General features: G+C 41.9%; 1 protein-coding gene across 3 annotated transcripts in view; it reads right to left on the bottom strand.

Annotated features, from left to right (window-relative positions):
- LOC133621737 (protein sidekick-1-like) overlaps positions 1–13092 on the bottom strand; it is a 782002-nt gene that overhangs the window by 475670 nt on the left and 293240 nt on the right. For all 3 annotated transcript variants that reach the window (XM_061984042.1, XM_061984041.1, XM_061984043.2), the window contains exon 2: positions 3221–3377. In XM_061984042.1, the coding sequence (XP_061840026.1) occupies positions 3221–3377 (157 nt within the window). The remainder of the gene's footprint in view (positions 1–3220; positions 3378–13092) is intronic.

The following is a 13092-nucleotide window of genomic DNA, read 5'->3' on the forward strand; positions in this document are numbered from 1 at the left end:
TTATTTCACGACGGCAGTTTTGCCAAGAGGGACAGCTCGGCTCCTACCAAACAACTCGGGACACGGAGAGAAGCATACAAACAGCAGAATAATAAAAATACCAATTATTGACTATATTCCTTCACCCAGACGAACACATTCTGTCCAAATGTTCTTTCTTACTCGGTTTGTGCTAAAATAAAACAAAAAAACATTGGAAACAACATGTTTCCGTATCTAAAACTATCATACTGTTGATATCTGCAGTCTGACCACATACATATGCATTTTGGCGTATCCTCATATGTCATCTCTTAGGGTCGTGAAGCTTTGGGCACCACATGATTCAAATTGATTCTTGTGGGTAATGATTCAATTCAGAATCGATTCTCAATTCAAAATGGATATTTTTTTTAATGACATTGGGTGCCAGCTCTATGATTAACTACATTTCTCCATAAAATACGTAAACAGCTCTGATCAATGTCTATATTACTGAAAAGAAAACTGTTTTTTTTTTGTTTATAATTCTACCTAAACATTTAATAAAGTTAAATACAAATAGGGCAAGAGAAGTATCAAACGTATGCAGTAACATATTATGTCATTTATCATTCTATTATTTTGTCAACATTATTAAGGACAAGTGGTAGAAAATGAATTATTAATGTACTTGTTCATTTACTCTTAATATCTGCTTACTTTCTCTTTTAACATGTTCTATCTACACTTCTGTTCAAATGTAATAATCACTTATTCTTCTGTCGGTTGATACTTTACTTTAGTTTTGGATGATACCACAAGTTTGGGTATCAATTCGATACCAAGTAGTTACAGGATCATACATTGGTCATATTCAAAGTCCTCATGTGTCCAGGGACATATTTCCCGAGTAATAATATAAATCTAAAAAGAACTAAAGAAGATTTTGTGATGCTAAAAAATATCGATGTAATCATAGTAGTATCGACTAGATACGCGCTTGTCTGATAGTTTATATATCAATGATGAAATCTTAACATTGCAACACATGCCAATACGGCCGGGTTAGCTTACTAAAGTGCAATTTAAAATTTTGCGCATAATATCCTGCTGAAAACGTCTCGGTATGATGACGCCTGCGCGTGACGTCACGGATTGTAGAGGACATTTTGGGACAGCACGGTGGCCAGCTATTAACTCGTCTGTTTTCATCACAAAATTCCACAGTATTCTGGACATCTGTGTTGGTGAATCTTTTGCAATTTGTTCAATGAACAATGGAGACAGCAAAGAAGAAAGCTGTAGGTGGGAAGCGGTGTATTGCGGCCGGCTGCAGCAACACAAACACGGCCGGTGTTTCATTGTTTACATTCCCGGAAGATGACAGTCAAGCTTTACCATTGGCCTGTGGAGAACTGGGACAACAGAGACTCTTACCAGGAGGACTTTGAGTTGGATACGCAGACGCGGTACCGTGAGTACGTATGCAGCTGCGGCTTCCAAACATTTGATCGCTTGCCCGTACGTGCGTGCCGCTATGTGCATGTCACGTACGTAACTTTGGGGAAATATATGTGCTATATGAACTTTGGGGAGGTGAACGGTACTTTGGGCTGTGGGATTGAGTGTGTTGTGCAGGTGTTTGAGTTGTATTGGCGGTGTGACGACCGGGGCGCATGGTGATGCGGGGCTCGTTCTCTCAGGAATGCAGACGGGCGTCAGACACAGCGTGCAGGTAGGAAAAAATGATTTATTAAGAATTAAATCAAAAGGGAACAAACAAAAACATGCTCATAGCACTTAAGGCAAAAAACTAAATGGGCTAGCGTGGGAGCTAGCAAGTGACAAGAGCAGGAAACAAAAGTCGTCATCTGTTGTATGGAAACAAACTAGGAAGCAAGACAGAATGACAGGGAAGGCAGGCTTAAATAATAATGTCAGTGATGACCAACAGGTGCGCGTCGGGAACACACGCGGCAGGTGAAAACAATAAGCAGCCATGGCAACAAACTCAGGTGTACAAAACAGGCACTCAAGGAGTCCAAAATTAACAAAAATATGATCCGGGCAGCGGATCATAACAGGCGGGTTATATGGACGGGAGGGGGGAGGTGTTTGTTATGCGGGATTAATTTGTGGCATATTAAATATAAGCCTGGTTGTGTTGTGGCTAATAGAGTATATATATGTCTTGTGTTTATTTACTGTTTTAGTCATTCCCAGCTGAATATCAGGTCCCACCCGCCTCTCACAGCATCTTCCCTATCTGAATCGCTCCCACTGCCCTCTAGTCCTTCACTCTCACTTTCCTCATCCACAAATCTTTCACCCTCGCTCTAATTAATGGGGAAATCGTCGCTTTCTCGGTCCGAATCGCTCTCGCTGCTGGTGGCCATGATTGTAAACAATGTGCAGATGTGAGGAGCTCCACAACCTGTGACGTCACGCGCATATCGTCTGCTACTTCCGGTACAGGCAAGGCTTTTTTATCAGCGACCAAAAGTTGCGAACTTTATCGTCGATGTTCTCTACTAAATCCTTTCAGCAAAAATATGGCAATATCGCAAAATGATCAAGTATGACACATAGAATGGACCTGCTATCCCCGTTTAAATAAGAACATCGCATTTCAGTAGGCCTTTAAAGCACCTCTTCCTGAGGGCGTTTCACTGTTATAACTTCAACTTTGTCGTTAGTTTTTAAGCCAAAATGCGTCCGTTCTCCCTTTTCTGTCTACACACTGTGTCTGCTTGTAAGTACTCTGTGATTGTGCACTGCCGAACATGCTCCTCTGCTCGTAAACCAGCAATGACACGACGTGACGACGACCGGGGCTTGGGGGGGCTGGGGGACCGGTACTTTTTAGAGGCGGTATAGTACCGAATATGATTCATTAGTATCGCGGTACTATACTAATACCGCTATACCGTACAACCCTAGTACATGCACACTTTTAGTAGATCAAGCCCATAGACCAGTGGTTCTCAAACTACGGTACCACCTCAGAAAAAACTCTCCAAGTGCCACCATAATGACCAACAATAAATTACTGTAGCGGAGTAGGTCTATGTATTCATTGAAAACAAGGCAGAGGTTTTATTCAGCAAATATATTTAGTAGTTTGAACAGTAACACTGTGTTTGAATAAAGGAAAATAAAATGCTGTACTTTAATCAAGTGATTCCTTGGCGTACCACAGTTTGAGAACCCCTACCATGGGCTTTTAAGACCAAAGCGGCCAGTTTTGGCGCCGGCTGACCTGTATTGTGGCGTCCAGTCGGTGATGTTGCTGCTGTTGAGAAACCAGCGGTACTGCAGGGGCCAGCTGCCTCCAGCCAAGCAGGTCAGCACCAGGCGGTTTCCCTCCAACACCACCTGCTGCGCCACTCCAACCCCCCGTAGGTAGGGAGCCACCTCTGCTCAGACGGAACAGACAACAAAATATATATTTTTGAATGGCAGGCATTTTTGCACACAACAAAGAGAAGGCATGAAAAGCGATGTATTTATGATCAACCGGAGTCAAGGCAACGCAACTGTCGCTCTCACACACACACACACACACACCACATTCTGACTAAAATCTCCAAATTGCGTTATAAAGTTGACCTGCACCATTTAGCAAATGTTAGGGCAAATATGAAAACACGAGTGAGACATCTGACATTACGTAAAAGCATGAGCAAAGCAGACTGCAAGTCTAATGCCTTTGAGAATGATGCTCTTAAGAGGGACGCCTGTCAATCAACTTCTCAAACTACATTTATGCTGATGAAATGTGCAAACATAAAGGTCACGTGTTTATTGGTACAAAATGCAAAAAAGGGCTACAGTATCAAAAATAAGTACACATAAGAAAATATATCTATGTTGAGTGCAATTGACAATACAGCTCAAACCTTACAAAAGCATATGTTTCTAGTAAAACTCACAAAGATACATTATTTCAGCCATTATTAGACATTTTGCATGTTTGGTTTAGGAATTATTAGGAACTATTTTTTTTGAATATTTCTCGGAAAAAAAACACAAAAGTGATACCTTGACGAGAAAATGGATGTTTAACGCCTGTACCAATCACACGACTGCAAAACCGTTGGTTCGATAAAGGAAAAAAAGAAGAAGTGTGGCACAGTTTAAAAACGATCCTACCGCTGTCAACGCAACCTTCAAAGCTTCCTTCCGAGACACCTCACATTTACTGTCCATCGCATTGGCTTCCTGCGGATGTCACAGGGCCACATTTCTCTTCTCTCCTCCTACTTTAGCTGCCCCTCTATTTTGGATTGATAGCTACCTTCGCTCTGCACACAGGGGAAATGTTCCATCCAAGCACGATTTATATATTAGTCAGTGTGTGTGTGTGTGTGTGTGTGTGTGTGTGTGTGTGTGTGTGTGTGTTCTTGTATTTCTACCCTTCTTGAGGCATCAACAAGGAAAAGTACCGTCCATATGAGGACCGGTGAACAAGTTAGGACATAAATCATGGTCCCAATACGGAAAACCATCGCATCTAATAGAGAGCCAAATACTAGAGTCCGTGAACATTGCTCCAAAGTCAGGATTTTTTGTTGATTTAATGTGCATACAAAGGTAAACACTGACAGGTGCAAAGGCAGCAATATATGATAAAACAAGACGGCAGCTAAAGAAGGACTTCCCTATTCATCCCCGAAAAAACCCGCCAGGTGAACAGCTGATGCTACGACTTCCGGTGCTGACGGAAGACAACCCGTGTCAAATATGTGACCAAAGGATGAACAAATACACTACGATACTAAGACTATAGTGGCTATTAACAGTTAGCTTCTACAGCTGGGTTGCCCAAAGTGCGGCACAGGGGCCATCGGTGGTCCGTGACTCGTTTGTCATCGGCCTTAAGCACATTACAAGAAACAAAAAAATTGATCTAATTTGCACCCTTGGTGGTGAAATCTATCAGAATTAGGGTGGTCCCTAAAAGGAGGGATTTTTCCAATTGACTGTGTGTCAGGTTTTAAAAGTGCTCCCCCTCTGGTTAACATATGAAATAACAAGTGTGTGCAAAAATTTGAAGTGCTCCCCCTCTGGTCAACATATGAAATAACAAGTGTGTGTAAGAAATTGAAATGCGCCCCCTTTGGCCAAAATGAATTAAAACATTTAAATAAATATGTATATAGAGACATACTGTAACAACGTGAAGTAAAGAATTAAAATTAAAAACCAATCACAAACAAATTAATTGACTAAAAGCAGTCTTTTTCTCACAATCTTATAAAATTGGGAACAATTTCTCATATTCTTTCTGTTTCTGCAATATTGCAATATTTTCTCATAGAGTTATTACTTTTTAATGCAAAACGGTGACATTTGTCAAATAAGATTCTGACTTTAATCACGATATTGCCCATTTTTTTTTGTTGTTCTTGTAAAATAGTTCATTTTTTTTGAGTAAAATCATGACTTTTGTCAATAGTTTTGCCAAGTGCAATTCCAATTATTGTTATAATAATATTGCCCAAATTCAAAAGTTTTCTTTTAAAATTTTGACTTTTGTCGAGCAAAATGACGACTCTTGTCATAAAATTGCGAAAATGTTAAGCTGTTCTTGTAAAATTGTGACTGTTATTGAGTGCAATTTTTGATTGAATTATTTATTTCAAACCTGCACAGTACAACACACTTTTTTTTTTTAAACATTTTGGCAGGGACATTTATGCAAGGCTTGAAAAGGGGTTGGATGAAGCAGATGCTTATAATATCCCAACCCCTCTCACTCATTCCACATTTAACAAACAATATAATACAAGAACAATACTATACAAACAAAAACAAGAAAAGCTCCTGTACACTAACAATACAATAGTACCACTGTTACTATGAGACAAGACAAGACGAGACAAAACACACACACACACACACACACACACACACACACACACACACACACACACACACACACACACACACACACACACACACACACACACACACACACACACACACACACACACACACACACACACACACACACACACACACACACACACACACACACACACACACACACACACACACACACACACACACACACACACACACACACACACACAGGCCCAAACACTCTCTGACTATACACCTCTCTCCCATCGCTCTGTGCTGAGGGCATCACTCTCTTTCCTCCTCGTACTTCTTCAGTACTTCTTTTTTAAACAGTCTTTTAAATGTAATCATGTTAGAACAGGTTTTTAACTCGTCCCCTAAGTTGTTAATTCCAACTTTTATCATAATATTGCACAAATACAGTTTTTCTTGTAAAATTTCGACTTGCGTTGAGTAAAATGACAACTTTTATTATAACACTGCCAAAATTCGAAGTTTTTCTTGTGAAACTGTGACCTTTTTCTTGTGAATTTACAACCATTTTTTCACAACAAGCTTTTTTATATGTGCATGGTATGTATATATTATTAATGTTGTAAATGCAAATCTTTATATATCTAGAAAGGTGTGGTCCTAAAGAGGTAGGCTTTTTTCGGAGGTCTCAAGAAGGTAACAAATACAAGAAAGTGCATGTGCATATGTGTGTGCATGTGTGTGTGCGTGTGTGTGTGTGTAAGGGTGAGAAGGACAAGGAAACAGTGAGTAAGTGTTAACATGACCATAACAATTTATTTGGAAAATTCCTCACTGGATGGCTACCAGTGCTGCCTCTGTCATGCTGTTGACCAGCGCCATGACTCATATACATGTGTGTGTGTGTGTGTGTGTGTGTGTGTGTGTGAGAGAGAGAAAGAAAGAGGGAGGGAGAGCGTGAGAGAGGTATGGATGCAGCCTTGGCAGTTTATCGTACGACTCTACTTAGAAAAGCTGGCATCGATGCACACTGTATAAATAGAATGTTTTTTAAGTGCTGAAGCTATTTCACTTATCTGCACTTTCTTCATCACTCGCATCCGCCCTCCCTAGTACGCTCCTCGTGGCCCTTTAATCCCACGTTGTACTTTAAAGTGAAGTCCATTAGGAACGGCGGAGGCAGACGGAGAAGGCGAGCATCCGAGGGAAGCAAGGTCAGCTTTCGGGATGTTTTGCAGGCTGATGTCGTGGGCTGACTCCGGCTCACTCCTTGTTTGTGTCTTTTGTCACCCCGCCGTCAACAAATCTCGCTTTATGCCTTAAGCACTTTTTAACGGTTAAAAGTCAAGGACGCGTGTCTTGCTTCTTCGCTTCATCTCCAACAAAGTGTGCGGCAGATCGAGGTTATGGTTGTTATGTGTTGGCACTGGAAATGTCACACAGGTGTACACAAAAACACATTTCTTCTCATTTCTTGTACTTTTGATGGATTCTGAGAAGGACCAAACTGACAGAATGCAAGGCAATGGCAAATAGAATGGCTGCTCCAAGGGTGACCGGATTCTCTGTTGGTTTTTACCCCCTTCTCCCACTTAATGTGTGAGTGAAGAATGCACTACCGACCTCAGATTTAAAGGGGAATTTTAGACATCTTATGTAGGCTTTTTTGCCGATATCCGATATTGTCCAACTCTTAATTACCGATACCGATATCAACCGATACCGATATATACAGTCGTGGAATTAACACATTATTGTGCCTAATTTTGTTGTGATGCCCCGCTGGATGCATTAAACAATGTAACAAGGTTTTCCAAAATAAATCAACTCAAGTTATGGAAAAAAAAGCCAACATGGCACTGCCATATTTATTAATAAAGTCACAAAGTGCATTACTTTTTTTAAACATGTCTCAAAACAGCAGCTTGGAATTTGGGACATGCTCTCTCAGGGAGAGGAGGTTGAGGTGGGCGGGGTTGAGGTGGGGGGGTGTAGGGGGAAGGGGGTTGCGGGGGGTGTATATTGTAGCGTCCCAGAAGAGTTAGTGCTGCAAGGGTTTCTGGGTATTTGTTCTGTTGTGTTACGGTGCGGACGTTCTCCCGAAATGTGTTTGTCATTCTTGTTTGGTGTGGGTTCACAGTGTGGCGCATATTTGTAACAGTGTTAAAGTTGTTTATACGGCCACCCTCAGTGTGACCTGTATGGCTGTTGATCAAGTATGCCTTGCATTCACTTGTGAGTGTGTTAAAAGCCGTAGATATTATGGGACTGGGCCGGCACGCAAAGGCAGTGCCTTTAAGGTTTATTGGCGCTCTGTACTTCTCCCTACGTCCGTGTACACAGCGGCGTTTTAAAAAGTCATGAATTTTACTTTTTGAAACTGATATCGATAATTTTGAAACCGATACCGATAAATTCCGATATTACATTTTAAAGCATTTATCGGCCGATAAAACATCCCTAATCTTAAGGCCTTAAATTTAAGTTGTCGGATTTAAGACTTTTAAGACCCTTTATTGTCATTGCACAAGTACAACGGAACTTTGTTTTCAGCACAAACCCTTTCGAGATTAGACAAACAAACAGTATACAGGGTTACAGAACAGGAACGCTGATGGGTCGCCACAAGGCGCCCCGTAAAAGATGGGAAAAAGGTCAACGCTGGGGGAGGATGAGTAAAAAAAATACAATCTGGAGTGGGGAAAAAACCTCCATAGCAAAGCACATATACATATTACAACATACAACTCTAGACTTGCAATAGAGGGGAGGCAGTAGGGGCTACGGTGGAAGGTTGCAGCTAAAACACCAAGCCAGCGCTTGTTTTTTTATGTTTTTTTTATGTATTATTTGTATCTATTTATCTTAGTACCATGTTTCTATGTTTTTTAAGTGTCATTATGAATTTGCACTAAATACGTTTGCTTGCACTTTTGTTGTACAATGTACAATGACAATAAAGATATATTCTATTCTATTCAGGCGCTGCCCAGCCGTCCATCACCCCTAAGGGATTTGCGTCAAGGGCGTTGGATGTGGGGTGGAGTATGTGTGTGTGGCATATATTTTGTCTGGATGCATGTGTGTGTGTAAGCCTGCCGCGTGTCTCTGTTCCGCAGCCTTGGTGTTGTTGCAGCCGCTAGTTAGTCCAAAGTCAACAACAACAGGTGTGTGTCCATGAGAGACAAGAAGGGAGTTTGTTGTGTCTTCGCCGCACTGTCCTTCGGGACAGTCTCGAAGCCAGGGAAACAATCCAAGTTAGAATGTTTTATATGCGAGTGAAAATAAAATGTGCTTTACACTCTAAATTGTCTATGACTGGTCCTCAAATTCATCCTGCAGGGCAGACGGTCCAATGTTATCATAGTTCTGCCCGCATCCTCCAATCATTTGTGGCAGCTTTGGGGTACTTTGAAGACCGCCAGCAACTTCCAATTTGTCGACAAACCAGAGCAGGGGTGTCAAACTCAAATACAGAGTGGGCCAAAATTTAAAACTGAACAAAGCCGCAGGCCAAGGTTGAACAAATTAACCTTTTTAATAGGGACCCAAACAAGTTTTGCATTAAATATTGAACAAGCAAGGCTTATATAACTTTATAGTGACATGCAAAATCAAGTTTCAAATAAAAATTAAAAAATATCAATGGCATATCAAATAGAATTTAAATAAAAATCGAATGCCTCTTTTCTATTTGCAGCCTTCTGAGGTAAATATCAACATGAACTTTTTCCACAGGCTAATAAATTTGAAAATAAAATAATGAATAAACCAACCATTCAGGACTTTAAACTGCTCAGTTTGCAACACACTGATCTAATCTGATGTGCCCAAGCCAGATACCTGACATCTTTTCTTGGATGCTAGTTCATTAATGTCGGGGCTCAGGCTTTGAGCTGAGGCATCCCTCATTATCGAACGAAGGTGTTCATCAGTCATTATATCTCGTATTCCACAGTCTTGGGGACGTGCCTTACAGGCACTGCTTTTAACGTCCTCTACGAGCTGACGTCACGTCCGCTTTTCATCCCTTCTAACAACGTGCCCGCCCAGTCACAAGATATGAGCGGCTACTGTACGCACACACACGTAAATGCAAAGCATACTTCATCAACAGCGATACAGTTTACACAGAGAGTGGCCGTATAAGCAACTTTAACATTGTTAGAAATATACGCCACACTGTGAACTCACACCAAACAAGAATGACAAACACGTTTTGGGAGAACATCCGCACAATAACACAACATAAACACAACAGAACAAATACCCAGAACCCTTTGCAGCACTAACTCTTCCTCGACGCTACAATATACATCCCCGCTACCTCCAAACCCCGCCACCCCCCCACATACACATACACACACCTTGTAGCGTCCCGGAAGAGTTAGTGCTGCAAAGGGTTCTGGGTATTTCTTCTGTTGTGTTTATGTTGTGTTACTGTGCGGATGTTCTCCCGAAATGTGTTTGTCATTCTTGTTTGGTGTGGATTCACAGTGTGGCGCATATTTCTAACAATGTTAACGTTTTTTATACTGGCACCCTCAGTGTAACCTGTATCGCTGAAGATCAAGTATGCGTTGCATTCACTTCTGTGTGCGTGCCAAAGCCGCACATATTATGTAACTGAGCCAGCACTCGTTGGACTGGACAAAAAGGGGACGTTACAATTCTCGGGAGGGGCACTGAAATTTTGGAGTCTCCCGGGAGGTTTGGCAAGTATGAGAATTAACGGTGTACCGCGGCACCGCCGCTGTATATAGTCGTCGGGCCAGCTCTTGTGTTAATTTGATATCACCTCCCGGGCCAAGTGAAATTACACGGCCAAATTTGGCCCGCGGGCCAGAGTTTAACACCCATGAACCAGAGCAACGCTTACTCCAATCAGCAGATGTCCTGTTGTCATAATTCCGAATAGGTGGATATCTTCACGTCCTCGACTGAAGGGTCGCCAGGCACACGGCACTCCTTCTCCCCAGAGTTCGTCGTGTGTCTAGCAACAACCGCTGCGTCACGACAAGCAGGTTCCCCATTCCCAAGATCTTGTCAATTTTGTTGAGGCCAGTTAATTAGTTCCAATGTTTAGATTCTTTCTGGAAGATGCTACCTGTTGGTGGTTGTTTGAGCACACTGCAGCTCGTCCTGGTTAGTCACACTCCTTAAAGGCCTACTGAAATGATTTTTTTTAATTTAAACGGGGATAGCAGATCCATTCTATGTGTCATACTTGATCATTTCGCGATATTGCCATATTTTTGCTGAAAGGATTTAGTATAGAACATCGACGATAAAGTTCGCAACTTTTGGTCGCTGATAAAAAAAAGCCTTGCCTGTACCGGAAGTAGCGTGACGTCACAAGTTGAAAGTCTCCTCACATTTCCCCATTGTTTACACCAGCAGCGAGAGCGATTCGGACCGAGAAAACGACGATTACCCCATTCGTTTGAGCGAGGATGAAAGATTTGTGGATGAAAAATGTGAGAGTGAAGGACTAGAGTGCAGTGCAGGACGTATCTTTTTTCGCTCTGACCGTAATTTAGGTACAAGGGCTCATTGGATTCCACACTCTCTCCTTTTTCTATTGTGGATCACGGATTCGTATTTTAAACCGCCTCTGATACTATATCCTCTTGAAAATGAGAGTCGAGAACGCGAAATGGACATTCACACTGACTTTTATCTCCACGACAATACATCGGCGAAGCACTTTAGCAACGGAGCTAACGTGATAGCATCGTGCTTAACTGCAGATAGAAACAAAAGAAATAAACCCCTGACTGGAAGGATAGACAGAATATCAACAATACTACCAAACTCTGGACCTGTAACCACACGGTTAATGCTGTACCGCCTGACGAAGCCTAGCAATGCTGTTGCTAACGACGCCATTGAAGCTAACTTAGCTACGGGCCCTTTGATAGAGCTATGCTAATAACATTAGCTCTCCACCTACGCCAGCTCTCTTATGCTCATCAACACCAGTGCTCACCTACGTTCCAGCGATCGACGGCGCGACTAAGGACTTCACCCGATCATCGATGCGGTCGGTGGCTAGCGTCGGATAGTGCCTCTGCTATCCAAGTCAAAGTCCTCCTGGTTGTGTTGCTGTAGCCAGACGCTAATACACCGATCGCATCTACAGGTTTCTTCTTTGCAGTCTCCATTGTTCATTAAACAAATTGCAAAAGATTTACCAACACAGATGTCCAGAATACTGTGGAATTTAGCGATGAAAAAAGACGATTTAAGCTGGCGACCGACCTATTCCAAAATGTCTGATTCAACTACTGACGTCACGCGCATACGTCATCATACCTAGACGTTTTCAACCGGAAGTTTCGCAGGAAATTTAAAATTGCACTTTATAAGTTAACCCGGCCGTATTGGCATGTGTTGCCATGTTAAGATTTCATCATTGATATATAAACTATCAGACTGCGTGGTCGGTAGTAGTGGGTTTCAGTTAGGCCTTTAATGTTTCAAGGAATGAGGCAACAACTAACCCAGACCCACCATAAATCTCTTGACATTTTGTTTGATTCCCTCAAAAATGCTGAACTGACCTCTACAAACCTCTGTGGAAGCCTGGGCTGGCCAATTACAGTTTCTTAGGAGAACAAGTTCAAGTTTGCCGATGTTATTTTTGAAATTAACAGAACTTGTTTTCTTTTGGGCGCCACAATTACTCAGGTTCCTCTATTTGAAGATGGCCTCAAAACATAACCCCTGCGAATGGCAGTAAATTACTGTGTTGTAAAAAACAACAACCCTCATTTGCGGGGCTGGTAAAAAGGAACTAAAACCGAGGCGGTCAAGCAAGGGTTTTTATCGGTGGAGCAAACCCTAGGGTCCTAATGAGTTTGAGAGTAAGCCTACGGGAGGGTCACAATTGGGGTCAGTCACACAGAAAAAAAAAAAAATCATCTTCATAGAACTCCAACCCCTGGAGTGGGAAGAGGCTGACACTTGCTGTAGTCTATGAATACTGATTTAGTCTCTGGACACGCTCACACATTCCAACTGCCTTCTGATGCAAGATAATGAAGGGGAGAAATACCTAAATCAATGCATTTTATTGCATGTAAATGTACTTTTTAACAAGTAGGCAAAAGTGCCGTGGCTAAGCATTTTTTTTTGCCACTACCGAAGAAGAAGTCTTTTTGATTATTGGGTGCAAATTTGTTCTATTTGGTTTTAATCTAATAAATCTGCCTGCGCTTGTTTTAACAGGCATTTAAAACACTTAATTAGGACGGCGGAGCGGGTGGGGAGAGGAGAGAATTATGAGTTGGA

Source organism: Nerophis lumbriciformis, linkage group LG25 (assembly GCF_033978685.3).
Source record: "Nerophis lumbriciformis linkage group LG25, RoL_Nlum_v2.1, whole genome shotgun sequence".
NCBI lineage: Eukaryota > Metazoa > Chordata > Actinopteri > Syngnathiformes > Syngnathidae > Nerophis > Nerophis lumbriciformis.